Below are 24,806 nucleotides of genomic sequence, written 5' to 3' on the forward strand. Positions count from 1 at the left end.
CTTCTAGCAACATCTAGTTTATACTGGTCATTTCCAGAGATATGATGCAGATACCCCTAGGATAGGTATCTGCAAAACTACTCCTTGCTCATATCCCCATGTATATTGTGACAGGGTTGGGCCAGATGGCTACAGGAGAGTAATAGAAGGCAGATATATTAGCCCCAGGTTAAGCAGGTCCCTTTTCCCTGGGTAAGGTAACAGGGAAGGTTCCAGAACAATCAGGAACCTTCTGGAGACAATTAAGACAGACAGGCTGATTAGAACACCTGCAGCCAATCAATAAGCTGTTAGAATCAATTAAGGCAGGATAATCAGGGCACCTGGGTTTAAAAAGGAGCTCACTTCAGTTTGTGGTGTGTGTGTGAGGAGCTGGGAGCAAGAGGCACCAGGAGCTGAGAGTGAGAAGGCGTACTGCTGGAGGACTGAGGAGCACAAGCATTTCAGACACCAGGAGGAAGGTCCTATGGTGAGGATAAAGAAGGTGTTGGGAGGAGTCCATGGGGAAGTAGCCCAGGGAGTTGTAGCTGTTGCATAGCTGTTCCAGGAGGCACTCTAGACAGTTGCATTCCACAGGGCCCTGGGCTGGAACCCAGAGTAGAGGTTGCGCCCGGGTTCCCGCCAAATCTCCCAACTCCTGGTCAGACACAGGAGGAGTTGACCTGGACTGTGGGTTCACGAAAACGGCCAAACTGAGGGCTGCCGTGAAGCTCCAAGGCGAGCAAATCCGCCAATATGCACAAGACCCACCAAGGTAGAGGAGGAACTTTGTCACAATATGTTCTTCCAAGGCAGTGTGCCTCCCCTTTGACGTGCAGTGTGCCTCCCTTTCTAGGGCTGGGGGAAAATTCATTGTCACAGTAACTAAATGGCCAGGATCCTTTCTGTTGAGGCTGTGAACATGATAGTTGTGTTAATAGCTATGCCTGCTAAGGACTGGATTGGGACACTAACTGTTCAGACAGGGCACTGGTAAGCTGATGAAGTTGTTTGTTAGCCCTTCATTAGCCCAAAGAACTTATTTGTTGCAAGTATATCTATCTTCACTTGGCAATGCATGGGTCACCTCTATTTAGAGGTTAAAGCAATAGTGGGTACCTGGGTGTATTTAATTAATTATGTTTTTCTTAGAAGTACTCCCAAGACAGTCATTTTCTATTCCACAAACTGTCCCGTATTCAGGATTTCTGACTCTCCCTCAGTTAGTGGAATGGCGTCTTGTGGAAGACTTCCCTGGAATTCTGTTAAACTCATCCTCTTGACTTGCCAGGTCAGTTTTGTACTGAGGATGTGGATGAATGTCAGCTCCAGCCCAACGCCTGTCAGAACGGAGGGACCTGCACCAACCACAATGGAGGCCACAGCTGTGTCTGTGTCAATGGCTGGAGCGGGGAGGACTGCAGTAAGAACATTGACGACTGTTTCAATACTCCCTGTGCTGCCGGGTCCACCTGCATTGATCGTGTGGCTTCATTTACATGTATCTGTCCAGAAGGAAAGACAGGTAAGGATGAGAAATGTGCATAGCTCTGGGATTGCTGTTCTGTGCTGCCGGTGGACAGCTAGAGGTGTAGGATACCATTTCTAAAGTAAACTAAAATGTGCCTTTTAAAAAACTTTAAAAAGTGTTACTCATTTCTGGCTCAGGGAGCTCACACCGCAGGAGCAGCTCTCCTATCCAGTGAGAGGGTGCAATGCACCCTCCTCTTTGTGGCCATCCACCACTTGTGTGGAAGAGGACCCTCTCTTGGGAATTTTCCTAGCCATGCATGCAGGAGCACAAGTGAAAGGGAAGGTTTCTTATACTCTCTGCACCCTCCTCACCTGTGCAAAGACCAGCCAGCATCTGGCCTGTCACAGGATAAAGTGTGAACAGTAAGATTAAAATTGTTTAATGTTGAGGCTTCCAATAGAAATGCTTAAAAGCATAAATGAAGGCTAAGAGGACAACCCTAACTGTCCTTTGTGTGTGCACATGGCACAGGGATAGATCCTGGCCCACACCCAGGCCCCCTGGCACATTCGGGCAGTGCGGAGGAAGTGGCCTTGGACAAGGAGAAACTGGGGCAGTTTGGACTTCAGGGCAGGCAGCTGCATCACTGTGTGGGGCCCGAATGCTCTCTGATGTCACCCTGCGGGTGGTAAGGGACTCCTCTGTGACCAATGGCAGGATAAGCTGGCCACCCTGCACACACCGAGGGGAAAGACCGTTGTGATCCCTTATTTAAGGGAGGAAGAATTGCTTGCAGACCCTGTGAGGGCTGTACTACCCTGAGAAGGTATGGTTGGATGGGGCCCTGTGCAAGAACTGGGATACAGCTTGTCTATAAAACCAGAGCCCAGGAATGGGGGGACTGGATTTTGGAGCTCCTGTGCCTCTGGGATAACACACCCGTACAACTAAAGTGGGGAACTGGGACGTGGCTTCATACAGGAGGAGTGGTGCTTTAAAGCTGCCTTACCTGGCCTGGTGGGGAATCCCCTGCAGATGTAGATAAGAAGCTAAGAGCATTGACACACCAAGGGAGCTGCACTGGCAGTCTGGAGGCTATGCAATAGCTCCTGAGCAGGTTGAGGACTGAGGAAGGGAGCTGCATTGGTGCGTTCACCAGAAGATGCACCATGCTAGCTGGGGAGGGGAGAGAAAAGAGGAAGAGGTGCTCCCAGCTGATGCTTTAAACACTAAACCATTATAGCATACGAGGAGTACTGACAAATGCTTTGAAACCACAGCAGTATGACATGCCATTTTATTATGCTATACAGTACATGGTCAGATTCCAATGGCAAATGTCTGCAGAAGACATCATCTTCTGTCATGGTTCCAGTCGCCTCTTGGCATGGGAAATGGGACCTAAATTAAAAAAAATCAGTGTGGAGAATGCTAAATGTGTAGTGCAACCTGATGAACAGAGTTTATTCTTTTCAATGAACTGCTTAGTGTGACCCCCTTTGCTTCTGTAGGTCTCCTGTGCCACTTGGATGATGCATGTGTTAGCAACCCATGCCTGATGGGAGCTCTGTGTGATACCAACCCTCTGAATGGACACTACATCTGCACCTGTCCCCAAGGCTATAAAGGAGCAGACTGTACTGATGACGTGGATGAGTGTGCTATGGGTGAGTTCCCATCTGCTATTTGTGCATTTGCTAATAGGTAGGTTTGTGGATGTTCTACTTGAGAAACTGATGGAGGAACAGCTTGTTGAAGTACGTGATCTATGTGATACAAAGGCCCAGGATACAGTCTTGCATTGTTCCATCAACAATTTAAGACTTGTGTCGTACTTTTGATACTCACAGCACTTTACAAACACTGTAACCTCTCTCCAGCTCTGAAAGGTAGGCTAGAATGACCACTTCTCTATGAAAAGGAGTACTTGTGGCACCTTAGAGACTAACAAATTTATTTGAGCATAAGCTTTCGTGAGCTACAGCTCACTTCATCGGATGCATTCATGCATCCGATGAAGTGAGCTGTAGCTCACGAAAGCTTATGCTCAAATAAATTTGTTAGTCTCTAAGGTGCCACAAGTACTCCTTTTCTTTTTGCGGATACAGACTAACATGGCTGCTACTCTGGGAAGCTGAAATAGAAATTAAATGACTGCCCAGATGTTGGAGTCTGTCACTGAGATCAGAACTTAGAAGTACCAGACTTCCAGAGATCCATCTAGTCAGAAGCCGGTCTCTGAAAGTGGGTAGTATTGGCGGCTTCAGAGAAAGGTGCAAGAAGCCCTGCGTAGTCAGTTATGGGATACTTGCCCTCACAGGAGTTTCCAATTAATCCCCAATACTTAGAGGTTGAAGCAAGAGAGCTTGCATTCCTTCCATAACTCTTCCCATACTTACTGCTATAGCTCTGGATATTCATGTCATCCATATAATATCTCTAATCCTTATTAAACCTGATGAACTTATGGCCTCAATTACATCTTGTGGTAATGAGTTCCATGGCTAATTATGTTAATTGGAAAATGTTTCCTCTTAACCATTTTGTATATACCACCTTTAAATGTCACTGAATGACTCTGGTTTTGTGTTATGAGACAGGGTTAAGATCCCAATGAATCTTCTCTGTCTATTTTGTATACATGTATGTATTTATTTTGTATATCTTATCTGTCTGCTCCCAAGCCATTGTCTTCATAGAAGTTTTTCTATGTCCCTAATAATTCTTATCCATCTCAGAACCCCTTCCAATTCTTTCTGATGTAAGGGTGATCAGTAATACTGTACCATATTCCAGTTGGGGGCATGCCATTGATTTATATAATGACATGATTTCCATATTTTCTATCCCATTCCTTCTGCGTATCTAATAAACCCCACCAGATGATCTGATGGTCCCTTCTGGCCTTAAATTCTATGGTTCATACTCTCTTCAGGGAGTCTCAATAGGATTGATTCTCCATTAGGACCTTTGCTTGGCTGATATAATTATAGAACCTAAACTTCTATATAGACTTAGGTGTAGTGCTGGTGGGGAGCCGGTGGTCGTGGTACATGTAGGTACCAGTGACATAGGGAAGGGTACAAGAGAGGTCCTGAAGGCCAAATTTAGGCTGCTAGGTAAGAGATTGAAGTCCAGGACCTCCATGGTGGCATTCTCTGAAATGCTTCCAGTTCCACAGTCAGGGCCGGTTAGACAAGCAGAACTGCAGGGTCTCAATGTGTGGATGAGACGATGGTGTAGGGAGGAGGGGTTTAGATTTATTAGGAACTGGGGAAACTTTTGGGAAAGAGGGAGCCTATACAGGAAGGATGGGCTCCACCTAAACCAAAATGAAACCAGATTGCTGGCACTTAAAATTAAAAAGGTCGTTGAGCAGTTTTTAAACTAAGGGCTGGGGGAAAGCCGGCAGGTGTGGAGGAGCACATGGTTCGGACAGTGACATCCCTTGGGGAGGATCTACTAATGGAGATTCTCTATGACCTAGTAAGGAGGAGAGGGTGGAAGATGATCAAATACAGGTAGGATCTGATGAGAAACAGTCAAATGAAGAAAATTCCCATTCAGTTACATCATGTAATAGACAGCTAAAAAGTCACAAGTTTTTAAAGTGCTTATACACCAATGCTAAAAGTTTAAATAATAAGATGGGTGAACTAGAGTGCCTCATTTTAAATGAGGATATTAATATAATAGGCATCACAGAAACTTGGTGGAATGAGGATAATCAATGGGACACAGTAATACCAGGGTACAAAATATATCGGAAGGGCAGAACAGGTCACATTGGTGGGGGAGTGGCGCTATATGTGAAAGAAAGTGTAGAATCAAATGAAGTAAAAATCTTAAATGAACCAAACAGTACCATAGAATCTCTATGGATAGGAATTCCATGCTCTAATAATAAGATATAGCAGTAGGGATATATTACCGACCACCTGACCAGGATGGTGACAGTGACTGTGAAATGCTCAGGGAGATTAGAGAGGTTATTAAAATTTAAAAAATTAATAATAATGGGGGATTTCAACTATCCCGATATTGACTGGGTACATGTCACCTCAGGATGGGATGCAGAGATAAAGTTTCTTGGCACCTTAAATGACTGCTTCTTGGAGCAGCTAGTCCTGGAATCCACAAGAGAAGAGACAATTCTTGATTTTAGTCCTAAGTGGAGCACAGGATCTGGTCCAAGAGGTGAATATAGCTGGACTTCTTGGTAATATTGACCATAATATAATTAAATTTAACATCCCTATGGCGGGGAAGACACCACAGCAGCCCAGCACAGTAGCATTTAATTTCAGAAAGGGGAACTACACAAAAATGAGGAAGTTAGTTAAACAGAAATTAAAAGGTACAGCCCCAAAAGTTAAATCCCTGCAAGCTGCACGGAAACTTTTTAAAGACACCATAATAGAAGCTCAACTTAAATGTATACCCCAAATTAAAAAATCAGAACCAAAAAGTGCCACCGTGGCTAAACAACAAAGTCAAAGGAGCAGTGAAAGGCAAAAAGGCAGCCTTTAAAAAGTGGAAGTTAAATACGAGTGAGGAAAATAGAAAGGAGCATAAACTCTGGCAAATGACATGTAAAAAATATAATTAGGAGGGCCAAAAACGAATTTGAAGAACAGCTAGCCAAAGACTCAAAAAGTAATTTCAACAAATGTTTTAAGTACATCAGAAGCAGGAAGCCTGCTAAACAACCAGTGCGGCCACTGGACGATCAAGATGCTAAAGGAGCACTCAAGGAGGATAAGGCCATTGTGGAGAAACTAAATGAATTCGTTACATCGGTCTTCACGGTTGAGGATGTGAGGGAGATTCCCAAACATGAACCATTCTTTTTAAGTGACAAATCTGAGAAACTGTCCCAGATTGAGGTGTCATTAGAGGAGGTTTGGAACAAATTTATAAACTCAACGGTAATAAGTCACCAGAACCAGATGGTATACACCCAAGAGTTCTGAAGGAACTCAAATGTGAAATTGTAGAATTACTAACTGTAGTCTGTAGCCTATCATTGAAATCAGCTTCTGTACTAAATGACTGGAGGATAGCTAATGTGAGACCAATTTTTTAAAAGGGCTCCGGAGGTGATCCCAGCAATTACAGGCTGGTAAGCCTGAGTTCAGTACGGGCAAACTGGTTGAAACTATAGTAAAGAACAAACTTGTCAGACACATAGATGAAAATAATTTGTTGGGGAATAGTCAACATGGTTTTTGTACAGGGAAATCATGTCTCACCAACCTACTAGAAATCTTTGGGCGGGGGGGGTCAACAAGCATGTGGACAAAAGGGATCCAGTGAATATAGTGTACTTAAATTTTCAGAAAGCCTTTGACAAGGTCCCTTACCAAAGGCTCTTAATTTAAGTAAACTGTCATGGGATAAGAGGGAAGGTCCTCTCTTGGATTGGTAACTGGTTAAAAGATGGGAAACAAAGGGTAGGAATAAATGGTCAGTTTTCCGAATGGAGAGAGGTAAATAGTGGTGTCCCCCAGGCAGAGGTGAAAGTAAGCCAGTCCGGTCCAGTACGGCGTACGGTGGACCGGGTTCCCCAGGCTGGCGATTTAAAAGGCCCAGGGCTCCCTGCAGCTGCTGGAGCCCCGGGCCCTTTAAACCGCCTCCCGAGCCCTGCTGCCGGAGCCCTGGGATAGCAGTGGCAGGGCTCCAGCGGTGATTTAAAGGGCCCAGGGCTCCAGCCGCTGCGGGGAGCCCCGGTCCCTTTAAAGCGCCACCTGAGCCCTGCCGTTGCTACCCCAGGGCTCAGGCAGCCGGGCTCGGGCAGTGATTTAAAGGACCCAGAGCCTCTGCAGCTGGGAGCTTCGGGGGTGATTTAAAGGCCCTGGAGCTCCCAGCTGCAGCTGGAGCCCTGGGGCCTTTAAATCTTTAAAGGCCCCGCCTCTTCTAGTTGAGGCCACGCCCCCACTCAGGACTCCGGCGTGCCGGTAAGTCCTTTAAGTTACTTTCACCCCTGCCTCCAGGGGACTGTAGTGGGCCCAGTCCTATTCAACATATTCATAAATGATCTGGAAAAAGGAGTAAATAGTGAGGTGGCAAAATTTGCAGATGATACAAAATTGCTCAAGATAGTTAAGTCCCAGGCAGACTGCGAAGAGCTACAAAAGGATCTCCCAAAACTGGGTGACTGGGCAACAAAATGGCAGATTAAATTCAGTGTTGATAAATACAGTCATGCACATTGGAAAACATAATCCCAACTATACATATAAAATGACAGGGTCTAAGTTAGCTGTTACCACTCAAGAAAGAGATCTGGGAGTCATTGTGGATAGTTCTCTGAAAACATCCACTCAATGTGCAGTGGCAGTCAAAAATGGTAACAGAATGTTGGGAATCCTTAAGAAAGGAATAGATAATAAGAAAATATCGTATTGTCTCTACATAAATCCGTTGTACGCCCACATCTTGAATACTGCGTGCAGATATGGTCACCACAGCTCAAAAAAGATAGATTGGAATTGGAAAAGGTTCAGAAAAGGGCAACAAAAATTATTAGGGGTATGGAACGACTGCCATATGAGGAGAGATTAAAAAGACAGGGACTTTTCAGCTTGGAAAAGAGACGACTAAGGGGGGATACGATAGAAGTCTATAAAATCATGACTGGTGTGGAGAAAGTAAATAAGGAAGTGTGTTATGAGAAGGAGTAACTAACAAGAACTAAGGGTCACCACATTAAATTAATAGGCAGCAAGTTTAAAACCAACAAAAGGAAGTATTTTTTCACACAATGTACAGTCAACCTGTGGAATTCCTTGCCAGGGGATGTTGTGAAGGCCAAGACTATAACAGGGTTCAAAAAAGAACTAGATAAGTTCATGGAGGATGGGTCCATCAATGGCTATTAGCCAGGATGGATAGGGATGGTTTCCCTAGCCTGTGTTTGCCAGAATCTGGGAATGGGCGACAGGGGAGGGATCACTTGGTGATTACCTGTTTTGTTCATTCCCTCTGGGGTACCTGGCATTGGCCACTGTCAGAAGAGAGAATACTGTACTGGGGTAGATGGACCTTTGGTCTGACCCAGTATGGCCTTTTTTATGTTCTTACTGGCAATCACAGCTTTTCCCAATATAGCCTAATCTGCAATCTTTATAGTGTTGTTGCCGCCTCTCCAGTTTATTCCTGGTGGTTCAGATGCCAGGGGACTGTTTGTGATAACAGTCTCATTTCGCTGCTGGGAGAAATAAGGAAAGGCAGTGATCCAGTTACTTCTGCCCCAGCGGCAGCTGTTCCCTGGGATTAGGCTCATTTATCTGGCAGGAGGAGTAAAATGGATTGCTGATTGGCTCACTCACCCAGTGTGGGTTTGTTCTTTCCAAAGTGGACCCCAGAGTTGGGTCTACATGCCAATGAAGTCATCAGCCACTGAGTCTGCACTAGGACATGGAGGGATGGACTAGATAACAGAAGCAGCTTTTCCATTGCAGCTCCCAGTGTGCAGAAGAATGACCCTGGCAAAGGCCCACTTGCTCCTGGTGGCTCTTGGTCACTTGGGCTCCTCAGTTATGTTGATGCTTGGGTACTTAGACCACTTAGTGCTCTCTCAAGAACCACTTTTCTCTTTGCTACTGGTACTTTTTTTTTTATCTCAGATGTCTGATTCTCCATTCAGTTCAGGTCGTTGCTGTAGCACTTTAGGGTCAGTGTACCTGTTTCCTGAGCAAACAGATATAACCTTTCCATTTATATGAGATCTTGTTTTTCCCTGTTTGGTTGTTTTGGACCATCTCTGTGTCAAATCTATTTTGAGAATAATGCCTCAGAGTTTATATGGCAGCTGTTTCAGTCCTTCATGTGGTAGAGGTTAATGATGTCATGTCTAATAGCAAGGAAGCAGCTAGATTCTTTAATTACATTTCCAGACTTCTTACCATTTGTGTAGAAGTTGCAATTTTTGCACAGCTAATATTTTGGGGCTTGTCTAACACATTTTCAACCTTGACACTGAGATTTTTGTGTGTGCCCACTGCCCATTGTACCTCTTGAAGACAATCACTAACAAGCATACCTGGTGCTGGTGTCTTCTGGAGAGGGCCATTCCTTGAGTGAGTTTTACTCCTCTACCCCACCTTGGACAAGAATGCTGTGTGAAGCTCCTCTAGGAGAGGGCCCTAAAGGCTAGTCTGACTGAGATAGGTAGCAAAGGCCTGGCTGTCACCTGGGCTCAGGAGCATCCTGAAGGCCTCAGCCCTGAAGTGGGTGGGCAAGTTGAAGAGGTGATTTGGATATGAGGCCTTCAAAGAGGCTTGAGTGCCCTGATCCTGGTTGGGTGCCTCTGTCAATGCCATCTTCAGCTCCATGGGAGTGAGGAGAGGAGCAGTGGTACAGACCAGAATGCTCTTCTTGACCTGTTGATAAGGCTGGGAAATTTCTCTTTCTATCTGAAAACAGGATGCCGTTGAATCTTTCCTCAGGTACAGAAAAGGCAGCAGGCACCTCACAGTAGAAAGAAGAGTCCTTTCTGCCCTACGCTTCTTGTCAGGAGGCAATGGCACGAGAAAGGCCTGACTGGAGATGGTGCTGAGGCTGTCATGACCAGAAAAGTAGATTCTGATATATAAATATATGTCTATTGCAGCAAACAGCAACCCATGTGAGCACGCCGGGAAATGTGTGAATACAGAAGGCTCCTTCCACTGTGAATGTCTGAAGGGGTACACAGGGCCTCGCTGTGAACTGGACATTAATGAATGTCTTTCCGAACCATGTCAGAATGATGCCACTTGCCTGGATAAAATTGGAGGGTTCACATGTCTGTGCATGCCAGGTAAGGGGACACTTTCCAAGCTGGGATGGGGCTTCTAGCAAATATAGAAAAGCTCAGAAGTGTGAGGAAGAGGAGGATTGTCCACTGTGCCAGAGTGTAATGGGAGTGCCCAAGAGCTGTGCTGAATGAAGTCACTGGAGATCATTTGCTCTGGGCAGACGGTTGTGAAGTCTTGCTGGTCTGTGAGTGGAGTAGAAAGCAGGGTGGCTTGAAGCAGAAAGAGAAACTAGTCTGTAATTTGTTAGTGAGCAAGGCCTAGCTTGTTAAATTAAATACAAGCACACAAATTGGTTACTTCTTAACCTTCTTTGTATCTTAACTTTTGGTTTTGGATAATTTCCCAGGCTTTGTCAAGTCTAGGTTTTCAATGTTGCAAGTGATGCAGTTCCCAGGAGATTGGGAAGCTATTCTATAGACTGATAGATCTCACTATTAAAAATATTTTCTGACATGTTTGAAATGTTTACTCTATAGCGTTTACCACATCAAGTACACCAATGCTCTGTCCAATCTATTAACTTCCCTCTAGTAGTGACCAATCCCCAGTGCTTCAGGGAAAAGGTAAAAAACCAGCATGCCCTTGGCCAATTGTGCAGTGATATGCAAATACAGAGGAACCATTCCTTCATGACTCCACTAGGTAATGAGCTGACATGCTGAAACATAAAGTGAATTTAACCAGTCTTAGTAAGTCTTACTCAGTAAGTCATCTTACTCAGTAAGTCTAGTAACAAATGAAGGTGTTACTCCACCCTTTCCAAAATCCACATACAGTATTTTGACCCTGCCCTCCCGTGGGAGTGAATTTCAGAGTGACTACCTGCTGAGTTAAAGTTTTCTTTTGTTTTGTAAATTATCTCCTTTTATTGTCAGTGACTCTACTTATGTCCTTACACTGATGATGGGCACCAGTGTATTTGGTCACCTCCCAAATCATTAAAAACATAATAGTCTCTGTCTCTTTTCAGCATGCAGAAGAAAATGGTACATTTTAATTCAGATTTCTGTCTTTAATGTGATATTGGGAGATCATGCATGCAGCTCTGAAAATGTAATGTTCAAGTTGAAAACTCCACTGTAACACTTGTATTTATGCCTTTAAAGTATGGTCTCTTTACATCAAAAATAACAATACAAACTGGAATCTCTACTTCAGTTAAATCTAGTTTTGATTTTCAGTCCTGGAATAAGGTGTAGCCAACATCCCAGCACTTTCTAAAGCCTTTCTGCCATTCCTTGTTATCCTTTCCAGGGTTTAAAGGTGTGCACTGTGAACTGGAGATTAACGAATGCCAGAGTAATCCCTGTGTGAACAATGGAGAATGTCTGGATAAAGTCAATCGCTTCCAGTGTATCTGCCCACCTGGTAAGTGTTCCTCTCCTGCACCACCTCTACTTCTGCTTACAAAGGGCACAACAGACTGTTGGAATAGAGCGAATGCAAACCTGCTCAGGATGTGCCTTCCCTGCAGAGTACTCATGCCCAAGTTAGAATTCCTTTAAAGGAGAACAGAAATGATTAGCTGTAATACTTGCTAAATAAATTTCATATTCAACTACCCTGATGCAACATTAACACTGTGCATTTAACTGGACAAATGTTAAGACTGAACATGTAGCTTTACACAGCGGCTACAGCCATGACTTCACTTGTTAGGAATGTCATGGTGAATTACAGACCAAAGTCTGTAGAGATTATATTTTAAATCTATTTTAATTTGAGCCAGTTTTCATCCTCCACATAATTTTTTTTTGGCTTCCTCAAGGTTTTAGGTGAGAGCCTTTGCTCAGCAACGCAACTTGGTTAAGTTGCTAGCACAGTACAGGGAGTCAGAATTCTCTGCAGAAAGGGGCTGCTGCTCATCTAAGGGACCAGCACCAGGTTCAAGGTCACCAGGTTAAGGTCCAATGTCTTGTAAGCCAACTGGGGGAGAATTAAATGCTTTTTTTCCTGGGCCTGCCCAGGGAAATCTCCACTTTCCCTCAGTCCCTTCCCCCCAGAAGTAGTCCTTGAGTCCTCTCTTCCCTTCTCCTGGTGCCGCTCCATCACCATAACTGACACAATCCACTACCTTGTTGATAGGCGTTATCAAAAACAAGGCTTTGTAAGGCATGGGGACATCTTGTCCTGTGCTGTACAGTGCATCCCATACTGCTGTGTTAGCCTTAGCTGTAATTGTGGCTAAGGGGATGCTTTAGAAATAGATGAATTATTTCTCCATGTAGAGTTCCTCACTTTGACTGCCCGAAGTCTCCTCCATTTGTCGTTTTGTTGATGGCATCCTCTGTTTCCCAAGCATACCGCTGTGGAGGGTCCTCCCTTTGCTTTGTTCTTGTTGTCCCATGCCAGCCCTATTCTGACATGTCTGCACTGCAAATGAAGATGTATTGCTTTGCTCATGAAAGCTTATGCTCAAATAAATTTGTTAGTCTCTAAGGTGCCACAAGTACTCCTTTTCTTTTTGCTTTGCAAGTGACAGTATTACTAAAGTACAGATATGCAAGCCCATGTTTGCTTTAATCTAGCTAGGGTGGATAACAATAGCAGTGAAGATGTGGAGGCATTGCCTGTGGCATAGGCCAGCAACCTAAGTAGGTACCCAGAGTCTCAGGTGAGCTGAGACTGGGCCAGCTAACCTGTGCCAACATGTCCTCATTGCCATTGTTACCTGTGCCAGTCAGATGAACACTATAAGCATACCTTCACTTGCAGTGTGACATATCCTGAGCATCACGAAGATTGTTCCTGCCCTTTTGACTTGGAGGACAGAAGTTACCTCTTGGCAGGGTGTTTTGCTGGACCAGGAACCAGTTAATCCAGGGAGGGGTGCGGGCTAATGATGAAACACGGTTTGGATCTACCAAACTATATGTGGGCAGTTTTAAAGATTTGCTAAGAATTAATCCTGAGCAATATATCTGCCAAAGTCTGCCTACTCTTTGATGCAATTGACGCTGTGCTCAGAGATTTAATGGGGAGAAAAGTGGTGGTACTCTCTAAAGCTCCACTCAAGTCCAAGCTTGTTCGTTTCAAAGTGAGATGTTTCAGAGATCATATTTAAGCATTGAAAGATTTGATTTTTGTCGGTAAATGTAGGTAAATGTTGATTTCACAGCAAGAGTATTTCCATTGACGATAATCAATATTCACAGATAAGCAGCATTTTCTTATATTTCCTGAAAACCTCTTAGAATTTTATTTAAGAATATTTACTTTGTATATTTTGACGTGATGTTGACAGTGTTTTAATGTTAATAAAGCTTTACCTTTTTGACTCTCAAAATGTCTACTTTCATTAAATAATTATTGTCTGACCCCTCCATAATTTCCTGCAACTTTGAAAATTTAAATCTATAAAAATAGAAAAAATGCTTAAAAATGAACATCAATACTATCTGTTGACATTATTTAAAAAATTGAATTCTTCTAAGCCTAATCATAATGATTGTCCTTCTTTCTTTGAGGTAAGTAGCTAACAATATGACATTGAAAGTGTCATTAGGATCCAGAGTTAACAACTCATTACGGTTAATGAGAAGAGTTTACACTTCTCCAGAATCAATTTCAGGCTGTCTGCAGACTCTGGCAGGCAGCCAGTATCCATTTCTTTGTTAACATTCAACACTCTTCTTCTTAACCATAAAATCTAAAGATCTAACAAATGAGAGCTTAAATTATGGAGCCAAAATGGCAGTCACAAGGAGAAAAACTGGCTGGTTGAAAAGCTACAAATTGGCCAGTTCTTCAGGTGGGCCTGTTTGAGGAGCAGGAAGGGACAGGGGATGGATTCTACTCTGAATAGCTTCAGGATTCTCACTTTCCTCTTGCCTTTCAGGTTTCACTGGAGCTGTGTGCCAGATCGACATTGATGATTGCTCCAGCACACCTTGTCTAAATGGAGCCAAGTGCATTGATTATCCAAATGGCTATGAATGCCAGTGTGCCACAGGTTAGCCTTGTCACATCTTCTCACATTCAGCGCAGTGGGTAGAGCCCCTTGAATAGAAATTAGAATGTGCAGCCTATGTAGTGAGCAGAGATGGGCAGTGAAGCATTGGGTCTGTGCTGTCTCTGAAGGTCTTTTTTCCAGGAATCTTTGCTGCCTACCCCTCTGCAGCAGAGGGCAGCACTGAGTGTCTCTTAGGGACAGAAGTCCCCTGGTTTGTGACACCAAAGGATTCACAGTTGCCTGGAAGGAAGTCTAGCTTCACTCTTTCAGTGTCATCACTTTTTCCCTACATAGAGTCCCTATTTATTGGTGTTTTTCCATTCGGGGATTCCCCAGCATGGAATGCTTTCTTTGGGACTTCAGGATGGGCCCAAGTGAAAACTGCCTGAGACCAAGAAAGATGGGTAGAGCAATGCTACACTGTATTGCTTCCTGCTTGTCTGCTTCCAAACTACTTAATATAACTGTGAGGAATGGGCTATGAGCGTACATGGTGCCTTAAAAGTTGAACACCCAGGAAATGTGGTACACAGTTAGTGGCCACCTGCCAAAAAGTCTGATTTAAGTGGTTTGCCCAGGGTCACATAGGAACTCCATGGCAGAGCCAAGGATAAAACCGTCTTCTTCTGGTGACATTCAGCTCATAGGTTGCATTTGCAACCTCAAATGTGACAGTTCCTAACTTAGTACATGACTTTCCAGCCTACACTTTTTTAACATAGCTTTTTAATGGGCCTGATATAGCTATAAAAATTACAAGACGTCAGTTCAAACAGAAGGTTGCAGGTGCCTTAGAGCTGTCTAAGACCAGCCTTAACTCTTCAGCTCTGAGCAGAAACTGCTGGGTGAGGCTTCATTTAGGACTGGGTCTATTAGACTCTTATTCTGGGCTGATCTTGGCCACTTATTTCCAAAGGTGTTGAACAAGTTTCCTACCCCTGTTCCTCAGTTTCCCACTTTGTAACATCTGATGGTATCAACCCACATCACCAGGGGCTCTTGAGGCTCTAGAAACTGTGGTACAAGGAAAGAGGCCCCTGGAGCTGCTACTGTCTCAGACAGGCACTCTTAGTCTGGATGGATTCATTTTGGCTTATTATCAGTGAATCCATTCAAAGTGTCAAATTCTATTTAAAAAGCGGCTAAGGCAACATAAGTTGTTTAGCAGCAATAACGTACTCTGCTCTGTACAGAATCCACAGAGACAGACTTGCCCCGAGACATCCTAAAAGTACCAGAGAACTGAACCCCTAACTTTAGATCAGACTTAAATAAAACATTCCTTCCTTTTTTTGATCCTCATTTTGTGTTGGGCAAGTCCTCTTCCCCAAAGAAGGGAAGTGGCAAAGGGTGCCAGGAATAGTCTAATAATGCTACACAGGGAATGAGTAGACACTAAGCTGTTTGGGACAGGAGCCTTGCCTTCCATTATGTTTTTACAGCACCTAACACGTTGGTTCTACTAGAAACAACAGAATTTACCAAAATGGCATTTGGCTTTATCGGGACAGGTTCACAACAGTTTTGGAAGAGGAAGACTATGCAAGAGACAGCAGAACAGTCCTAAAATAGTGGAACAAATTATCAAGAGTTGTGTAAATTTACCATCACATGAAGTCCTTATTATCAAGACTAGCTTGTTATTCTAAAAGACTTTCTCTAGTTCAACTACAAGTTATTGGACTTGATGTAGGAATTGCTAGGTGAAAGTGCATGGCTTGTTACATAGGAATTCAGGGCAAATGATCATGAAAAGTCGTTCTGGCCTTAAAATCTATGAATCCAACACAAGCCAATGGCTGACTGGGAAGCATCTCTCTTTATTCAGAAATGGCTCTGCAACATACGATATGACAAGATATCACACTGCAGACTATGCCATAGTTTTACTCCAGATTTTGTTCAGACATCAGTATCTCAAAAGAAGACCAAATTGCTATAGAACAACCGCTAGAAATGGGAGCTCTAGAGCTCATGGTTCCTGGTAAAGAAAAAATCAGTTTTCTCTGTTTAATGAGTTTGAAAGAATATGCAGGAGGATGTGTTTTGATACTGTTCCTCTAAAATGAACCTGGCACACACAGACCTCGTCATCCCAGTAACAGAATGATGTATCAGGTTCCTGAGACTAGACTGTATCTCTGCCTCCATAAATCTCTCTTATTCCATCTTTTGACCGTGTTAAGCATTTCTATGAAAATTCTGGAAGTAGAGTTTATTTTGTGTGTAATTCCAGGGGTTAAGAAACTCTCTTCGAGACTCTCGTCAGAACATTGTGAATGGATATGGTAGCAACTTGTAAACTGTGTGTCTCTACGATGGCTTGCAGTTTTAAAGCAACGTGATTCCTCTTAATAGCTAATTCCACAGGGAATGCAATAGATACAAGAGGGAAAGTTTCAGAAATATCAGAATGCAATGGCTCTAGGCCAGAGAAGAAGCGTTGTTACCACCTGAATTCTCTTTTGAATACTGATTGTGACACTATAAATGTCACTAGGAAAACAAAAAACCCAAACCTTTTCTGGACTTGGAAGCAGCTGTGGAAAGTCTGTGCCTAACTTAAGATAGGGCGTGGTCCAGCTGATTTTCACTCAGTGGGGAGGGGAGCCTTAGTTATTAATCTTTAGCAAAGCCTGCTGGGAGGGGAGAGAGGGGTTTGCAGCCATATATAATACGGGGCTACCTGACTCGAGGGGTGCCAGGAGGAGCGGCAATATGAGAAGGGTGGGCTGCTCAAGGAGTGCCAGGAAAAGGCAACACCAGATCAGAGTGCTAACTAGAATGAGGACATGCAGGACCTTGAAAAGCAGGTGCTGATTTTGGCACACAGGCTGGGGCCTGTTTCCCTAGAGAGACTTTGGATTTCCCAGAAAAGGAAAAAAGACATGGGGTACACTGAACATGGGCAGTTTTGAGGAAATGAGACTGAAAGCAACTGTGAATGGCCATGCAGTTGAAATACTAGCGTGTCTGTTTAAAGAACTGCTATGTCCCTGGCTTCCTCTTTCTCTCCATTTCTGTGATGGAGACACTGAGAGCAAGTGTCTTGCATGGCATCATTCATTATAGATGGGAAAAAAAGATTTTGTACCAGGACTCCTCTATTCTGCTCCATGTGAAGGATCATCCCCGACTATGTTCTCCAGGGCTTTGTCTGCTGTAATTCCAAATGTCTCAAATTATAGGGCACCCACATTATAATAGTGCATTAACAGGGCCTGAAAAATGTACCTGGCAATTCCTAGACCTAGGACTAAATCGTTCTAAACCAGGGTGAAAAATGCTTGTCCTGCCTCCTTCAGTTTAAAGGAATGAATCAGTGGGGTATGACACTTTATAGTAATTAAATTTAATAGCTGTAGTATTGTAATAATATTTTCAGTCAGCTTTCTAATTAATACATTTAAATTTGGAGAACTCTCTACTGCCGCAGAGGCACAGGAGGTGCATGTCAGCAGCCTTTAGCAGACAGCAGTGTATCACTTTACAGTTGGCTCATGGTTGGAGTGTTTAAAGGTTCTTGCCAGCCATGAGGACTCAAAGATTTTTGAGCTAAAACTTACCTTTTCTGTAGACCTCCAGGACAGCTTCAGTGAAAAAGTCAATTTTTTCAAGGCCTGTGCATTAATTTCTTGTATTGACAAGAGTTAAGTCCTCTGGGCTGCTGGATAGTGGAAATATCTAGTATTATTACTCGTAGTCTAGTAAGAGAAGGGATTGTCTTCAGTTTGTTTCATATGGATGTCAATAAACAGTTCTGATAGTAATTTGAATATTTTCCTCCATAATTGCTCAGATTTGAATGCATTCTAGGTATCAGTCTCTGTTGCAAAGATTATCTATGCAGCTTTTTCTGTGGCACACTGTGCTTTGTGCACCGTAGAGGGTCTGTTGGCTTCTCTGGGGTTGGGAGATGGGTTACAGGTTAGGTGCCCAAACAGTTCTGTATATTCTGAATACGATTTTGCTAATTTGTTATTATGAACACTGTCAAGGTTCCTTCCCCACTCTGAACTCTAGGGTACAGATGTGGGGACCTGCATGAAAGACCCCCTAAGCTTATTCATACCAGCTTAGGTTAAACACTGCCACCACCAAAGTGTTACACAAAGAACAGGGCAAGTGCCCACTTGAAAACGTCTTCCCCCCCCCTCCCAAATATCCCCCCAAGCACTATATCCCCTTTCCTGGGGAAGGCTTGATAAAAATCCTCACCAATTTGCATAGGTAAACACAGACCCAAACCCTTTGATCTTAAGAACAATGAACAGCAATCAGGTTCTTAAAAGAAGAATTTTAATTAAAGAAAAAGTAAAAGAATCACCTCTGTAAAATCAGGATGGTAAATACCTTACAGGGTAATCAGATTCAAAACATAGAGACTCCCTCTAGGCAAAACCTTAAGTTACAAGAAGGTACAAAAACAGGAATATACATTCCATTCAGCACAACTTATTTTATCAGCCATTTAAACAAAACAGAATCTAACACATATCTAACTAGATTGCTTACTGACTTTTTACAGGAGTTCTGACCTGCATTCCTGCTCTGGTCCCGGCAAATGCATCACACAGACCGAGAGAACCCTTTGTCGTCCCCCTCCCCCCCCGCGCAACTTTGAAAGTATCTTGTCTCCTCATTGGTCATTTTGGTCAGGTGCCTGCGAGGTTATCTTAGCTTCTTAACCCTTTACAGGTGAAAGGGTTTTTCCTCTGGCCAGGAGGGATTTAAAGATGTTTACCCTTCCCTTTATGTTTATGACAAACACTGTGTTATTGTGTTTGATATTCAGTGCAGAGGACATCATATAATATATCTCTACGCATCTTAATCACGGCTCTTCATTTTTCTCTTAGGTTTTACTGGCACTTTGTGTGAAGAGAATATCAACAACTGTGACCCTGACCCTTGCCACCATGGTGAATGCCAGGATGGAATTGATTCGTACACTTGTGTCTGCAATTCTGGGTACATGGGTGCCATATGCAGTGAGCAGGTAGATGAATGCCAGAGTAACCCCTGCCTCAATGAAGGACGCTGCATTGACTTGGTGAATGGCTATCAGTGCAACTGTCTCCTGGGCACTTCAGGTACATAAAGCATAAGATGGCAGGGCAGATAAAACTCAAGACTTTAAAAAAAGTCACAATCTCATCAGAAATGATCATTTTTTACTTCCCGTTTTATAATCTTAAATTTCTAAAGTGAGTCTTTTGTATTTTAGTTAGATAATTGTTAGCAGGAAGTATCAGTGTAAAATATGAAATTCTAAGAAATTTCACACTTAAAATGCTCATCTGTGCTGCAAAGTGCAAGTCCAGGGCCCCTTTGCATCCTTACAGTGAGAAGACAAACATAAAATTGATAAACAAATAGCTCATGCTGTGTTTGCAACCAGCACCACTGTCTAATGGATTGAACATCTGTGAGTCAAGGATGCTACAAGGCTTTGATCCATCCTTTTTAATCTAAGTATTAGTAAGGACATTCTGTTTGGGAAAATTGCTATAGGGAAAAAAATAAAATATTGAGAATTAAAGGGCCCTGATCCTGCAAACACTTAGGCAGTAATATAATGTCACTCTCACAAATGATCCTATTGAAGTCAATGGGACTACATTGCTAAAATTCTTTTCTTTTTTTTAATTACAGACTTTAGTGGCATGAAGTCTGCCACTTTGAAACAACTTTTATTTCAGTGTTAAGAGTTTAGCCTTTCATACATTAACAAACCGGAATGTACACCATAACACATCCAAGATATTGCAGCATCAGACTTGATGCTGTTGAAAGCTTTACTTGCACATTTAGTTATAGCTACACTTTTCTCTCCACTGTTCTTGCTACAGTTTTTGCTGTAACAATACAAGTAATGTTTGTTGTACTCTGCATACTTAACTTGGGCAGTATTCTCTCTTACAACTAATTCACTTCTTCCCCATCCTCAGAATTGAGGCAGTCCCTCTCAGACTGTACACAGGTAAAACAGCAAAAATATTTTTCTTGTGTCCAAAATGGCTGATTCTTATGCTGGAAGGCTGCTGATTAGATACAAGGAAACAAATTCTCCTGTTACTCATTGACTCTATTCACTTTAATGGAGTTTCACCACACTAATAGACGAGGACTCAGAGCACCACGTGCTGATATCTAATCATATGCATCCCCTTCTCATGCCTAAGCAGTTTGACTACTGCAATTTGAATTTGGCTGTTTTCAGGAAACTTATAGCATTGTTGTTTGTATGTTATGGTCGGTGTGGTTTTCACTTGAATTTCATCACATTTATTTGCAGGAGTGAACTGTGAGAATAACTTGGATGATTGTGCAAGTAACCCCTGCATTTATGGAGTCTGTATCGATGGCATTAATCGCTACGATTGTGTCTGCAAGCCTGGAGTTACAGGTAAAATGTACTTTCATTTAACTGATATTTGTCCTCAGTTTTGCCTTGAAGATAATCATCTCTCTCCTAGGAGGATGGTCTCTTCCTTCTAAGGCAGGGGTTCCCAAACTTGGTTCATGGCTTGTTCAGGGTAAGCCCCTGGCAGGCCACGAGACACTTTGTTTACCTGAAAACGGTAGCTGAAGTGGTGGCCTGGCCTGCACTGCTTTCCGCAGATCCCATTGGCCAGGAACAGCGAACCGCAGCCACTGAGAGCTGCAAGCGGCCATACTGTAGACACTCAGGTAAACAAAGCGTCTCGTGGCCCACCGGGGCTTACCCTGAACAAGCCGCGAACCAAGTTTGGGAACACCTGTTCTAAGAGAAGTTCTTTGTTCATTGATAGCAAATGACCTATTCAATGTCTCAAGAAATAATTCATATTCTTAATGAGTCTCAGTATCTCTTAATTTCAGCGCACATTCTGCCCATTGGCTAAAAAAATGTCCTAGCTTGGTGCCATGAATTGTAATTCTTTTAGGGTTATTTAGTCCAATTCACATGACTCAGCTTTATAAGAAATAATGATCCAAAGTCCCAATGGGTTTACTTACAGTTTCTTTATTGGAACAAGAAAGTTGTACATCATAGCAAGGGGTCTCTGTTTGAACAGAACTTGGAAAATTGGGCCAACTTGTATATAAATTAAATGTTTCCCTTTCTTTCTGCAAATATGAAACATTCCATTAGTTTTATAATGTGCACAGCTGCTATCCAGCTAGTATTGGTACAAAAGTCCCCATCAGCCAGCCTACTTGGATGGAGTTTATTTCATGGTTTAAATTGTTCTGTTTGTATTAAAATCATTTGTATCCTGAAAATGTGCTAATTGAAAGAAATATTTTTGGCCCATTGTGTTAGTGATCTGAACTAAACATCACAGCAGACCAGCCCCAATGCTCCTAATGTCTTATGCAATGTTGTAGCTGGGTTAGTCCCATGATATTAGAGAGGCAAGGTGGGTGAGGTAATATATTTTATTGGACTAGCTTCTGTTGGTGAGAGACAACTTTTGGACTAGCTTCTGTTGGTGAGAGACAAGCTTTTGAGCTTACACAGAGCTCTTCTTCAGGTCCTATGGCCTTTGTCTAAAAGGTCAATACATGCTTTGCCTGCTGTGAGCCAGACTGCATAATGGATTCATAAAATTAATGCACATGAGGGAACATGCTGAATGTCCTGTTATAACAATCCCTTCAGCTAATAAGTCACTATTTTTACTGAAAGATTCCAATCAGAACTAATCCAAAATCTCTTCTCAGAAATAGCCCCAAAAAGATATTACTAATTTTATGCATTTCTATTGACAAATCTTTTTTAACTTTCACCTGAAGGAAGGAAATTCACTTAAAAAAAAAAATATGGAGGCATAACTAAGCCCAAATGGAATGAGGTATCATAGAATCATAGAATATCAGGGTTGGAAGGGACCTCAGGAGGTCATCTAGTCCAACCCCCTGCTCAAAGCAGGAAAAATCCCCAACTAAATCATCCCAGCCAGGGCTTTGTCAAGCCTGACCTTAAAAACTTCAAAAGAAGGAGCTTCCACCACCGCCCTAGGTAACGCATTCCAGTGCTTTACCACCCTCCTAGTGAAAAAGTTTTTCCTAATATCCAACCTAAACCTCTCCCACTGCAACTTGAGACCATTACTCCTCGTTCTGTCATCCGCTACCACTGAGAACAGTCTAGATCTATCCTCTTTGGAACCCCCTTTCAGGTAATTGAAAGCAGCTATCAAATCCCACCTCGTTCTTCTCTTCTGCAGACTAAACAATCCCAGTTCCCTCAGCCTCTCCTCATAAGTCATGTGTTCCAGTCTCCTAATCATTTTTGTTGCCTTCTGCTGGATGCTTTCCAATTTTTCCACATCCTTCTTGTAGTGTGGGGCCCAAAACTGGACACAGTACTGCAGATGAGGCCTCACCAATGTCGAATAGAGGGGAACAATCACATCCCTCGATCTGCTGGCAATGCCCCTACTTATACATCCCAAAATGCCATTGGCCTTCTTGGCAACAAGGGCACACTGTTGACTCATATCGAGCTTCTCGTCCACTGTAACCCCTAGGTCCTTTTCTGCAGAACTGCTGCCTAGCCATTCGGTCCCTAGTCTGTAGCGGTGCATGGGATTCTTCCGTCCTAAGTGCAGGGCTCTGCACTTGTCCTTGTTGAACCTCATCAGATTTCTTTTAGCCCAATCCTCTAATGTGTCTAGGTCTCTCTGTATCCTACCCCTACTCTCCAGCGTATCTACCTCTCCTCCTAGTTTAGTGTCATCTGCAAACTTGCTGAGGGTGCAATCCACGCCATCCTCCAGTTCATTAATGAAAAAAAACGGCCCCAGGACTGACCCTTGGGGCACTCCCCTTGATACCGGCTGCCAACTAGACATGCAGCCATTGATCACTACCCGTTAAGCCCAACAATCTAGCCAGCTTTCTCTCCACCTTATAGTCCATTCATCCAGCCCATACTTCTTGTTCCTGACCACTCTTGCCTTTGGACCTCCTCTAGCTTTGGGTGCCATGTTAGCCGCCCATTGACCTTCCTGCTGTTGTGCTGTTAAAATACTTCAGCACACTTGTGAATCAGAACATTCCAGTATTCAGGACCTGCAGTTTCCTTCAGGTCAAGGGCACGAGCTGAAGTGTGAAATAGATGATTCACTTTTTAAGGCTTGGAATGTTGGGTTTTTTTAAACTTATAGTAGTGCCCAATCTATGCCAGTCACTTTGCAGACTCACAGGAAGGAACAGACCTTTGAGGAACTTGCAGTCTAAGCATAGATGGCAAGTAGGCAAAGGTTAGGGAAAATAAGAAGCAGTATACTCTTTTATTTAATATATACAAGATCTAGATGCACTGCAGGCATTATGGCAGGAATGGGTATTCAAGAAATACTGAAATGTGGAAACGGTAACTGCCTATCTGATAAGCCCAGGAAGGTTGCACCAGCCATAGTACAAGTATCAGGGGACAGCCGTGTTAGTCTGTATCCACAAAAACAACAAAGAGTCCAGTGGCACCTTAAAGACAAACAGATTTATTTAACAAATAAATCTGTTAGTCTATAAGGTGCCACTGGACTCTTTGTTGTTTTTGTGGATACTGACTAACACGGCTGTTAGTAATCTGTTAGTAACGAATAAATCTGTTAGTCTTTAAGGTGCCACCAGGCAAAGTACAATTACCTAATTTTCAATCCTCCTAAAGAATGTATATAATTTTGTTCCCGTTGCAATTCTGTTGTAGCTCTTTAACTGTTCCAGAAGGCTTATGAGATGTAGATGCTCTGCTCCTGATACCAACACTCCCATCTTTCAAAAATGTTGAATGCTTTAAACTCCCATAGGCTTAAATCTGAGTCAAAGCTGTCGTACCTTGCCGTATGTTGACTTTGTATTGATGATGAGTCACTGAATCTTGACAAATGTTCCTGTATATATGCATGGTAAAGTTGTGTGTGAGAAATACTCGTTAACAAGTAATATTCTTTTCAGGTCCAAGGTGCAATATTGATATTGACGAATGCATCTCCAGTCCCTGTCATAATGGTGGAACGTGTGTAAATGAAATGAATGGATTTCGGTGTCTGTGTCCTGAAGGCTTCCATCAACCCAGCTGTCACTCACAAGCTGATGAATGTCTTAGTAACCCTTGTGTACATGGAAACTGCACAAATGATGTCAGTGGGTGAGTTCTAGCATCGTGTTTAGTGCTTTGAGATCCTCGTGTACAAAATGCTATATACATGCAAAGTATTCAGTAGGTTTGGGCTTTTTGACTATGAAATCTTTATTTTTAAGACCAGTTTCTAAACACTTCTCTCCAATGTTTTTTATGGAAGAATCTGCCTCAGGCCTTGACCACTGTTGAGTGATAAGAGCAGGAGGGCACTGACACATATGGAGTGTTTCTGTGCTTGAAAGTAGTTGGTTTTGATGGGATTTCTTCCTTGCATCTGCAGTGCCATATGCTAAATGTGTCATTTGCAATGAAGAAAATTGACCTTTTGGCATTGGTTGGTTGCCCATTGGGCTTATTGTTAATGAGCAGTCCCAGCTACTCTAAACACCTTTGAATGACAGTTTTTCAAGAAATACCCTAAATATCATCTGCTGTGAAGATTCTGGTTCTCCCCAGTTTATT

The 24,806-nt window shown here is 43.0% G+C and overlaps 1 protein-coding gene across 1 annotated transcript in view; it reads left to right on the forward strand.

The window, feature by feature from the left end:
- The window catches only part of NOTCH2 (notch receptor 2), a 135,222-nt gene that overhangs the window by 65,608 nt on the left and 44,808 nt on the right, over nucleotides 1–24,806 (forward strand). Inside the window, exons 6-13 of the mRNA XM_037906217.2 lie at nucleotides 1,271–1,504; nucleotides 2,965–3,120; nucleotides 10,068–10,256; nucleotides 11,509–11,622; nucleotides 14,093–14,206; nucleotides 19,066–19,299; nucleotides 20,505–20,615; nucleotides 24,158–24,350. Coding sequence (XP_037762145.1) covers nucleotides 1,271–1,504; nucleotides 2,965–3,120; nucleotides 10,068–10,256; nucleotides 11,509–11,622; nucleotides 14,093–14,206; nucleotides 19,066–19,299; nucleotides 20,505–20,615; nucleotides 24,158–24,350 — 1,345 coding nt within the window. The remainder of the gene's footprint in view (nucleotides 1–1,270; nucleotides 1,505–2,964; nucleotides 3,121–10,067; nucleotides 10,257–11,508; nucleotides 11,623–14,092; nucleotides 14,207–19,065; nucleotides 19,300–20,504; nucleotides 20,616–24,157; nucleotides 24,351–24,806) is intronic.

The sequence above is a fragment of the Chelonia mydas genome, chromosome 8 (genome assembly GCF_015237465.2).
Source record: "Chelonia mydas isolate rCheMyd1 chromosome 8, rCheMyd1.pri.v2, whole genome shotgun sequence".
NCBI lineage: Eukaryota > Metazoa > Chordata > Testudines > Cheloniidae > Chelonia > Chelonia mydas.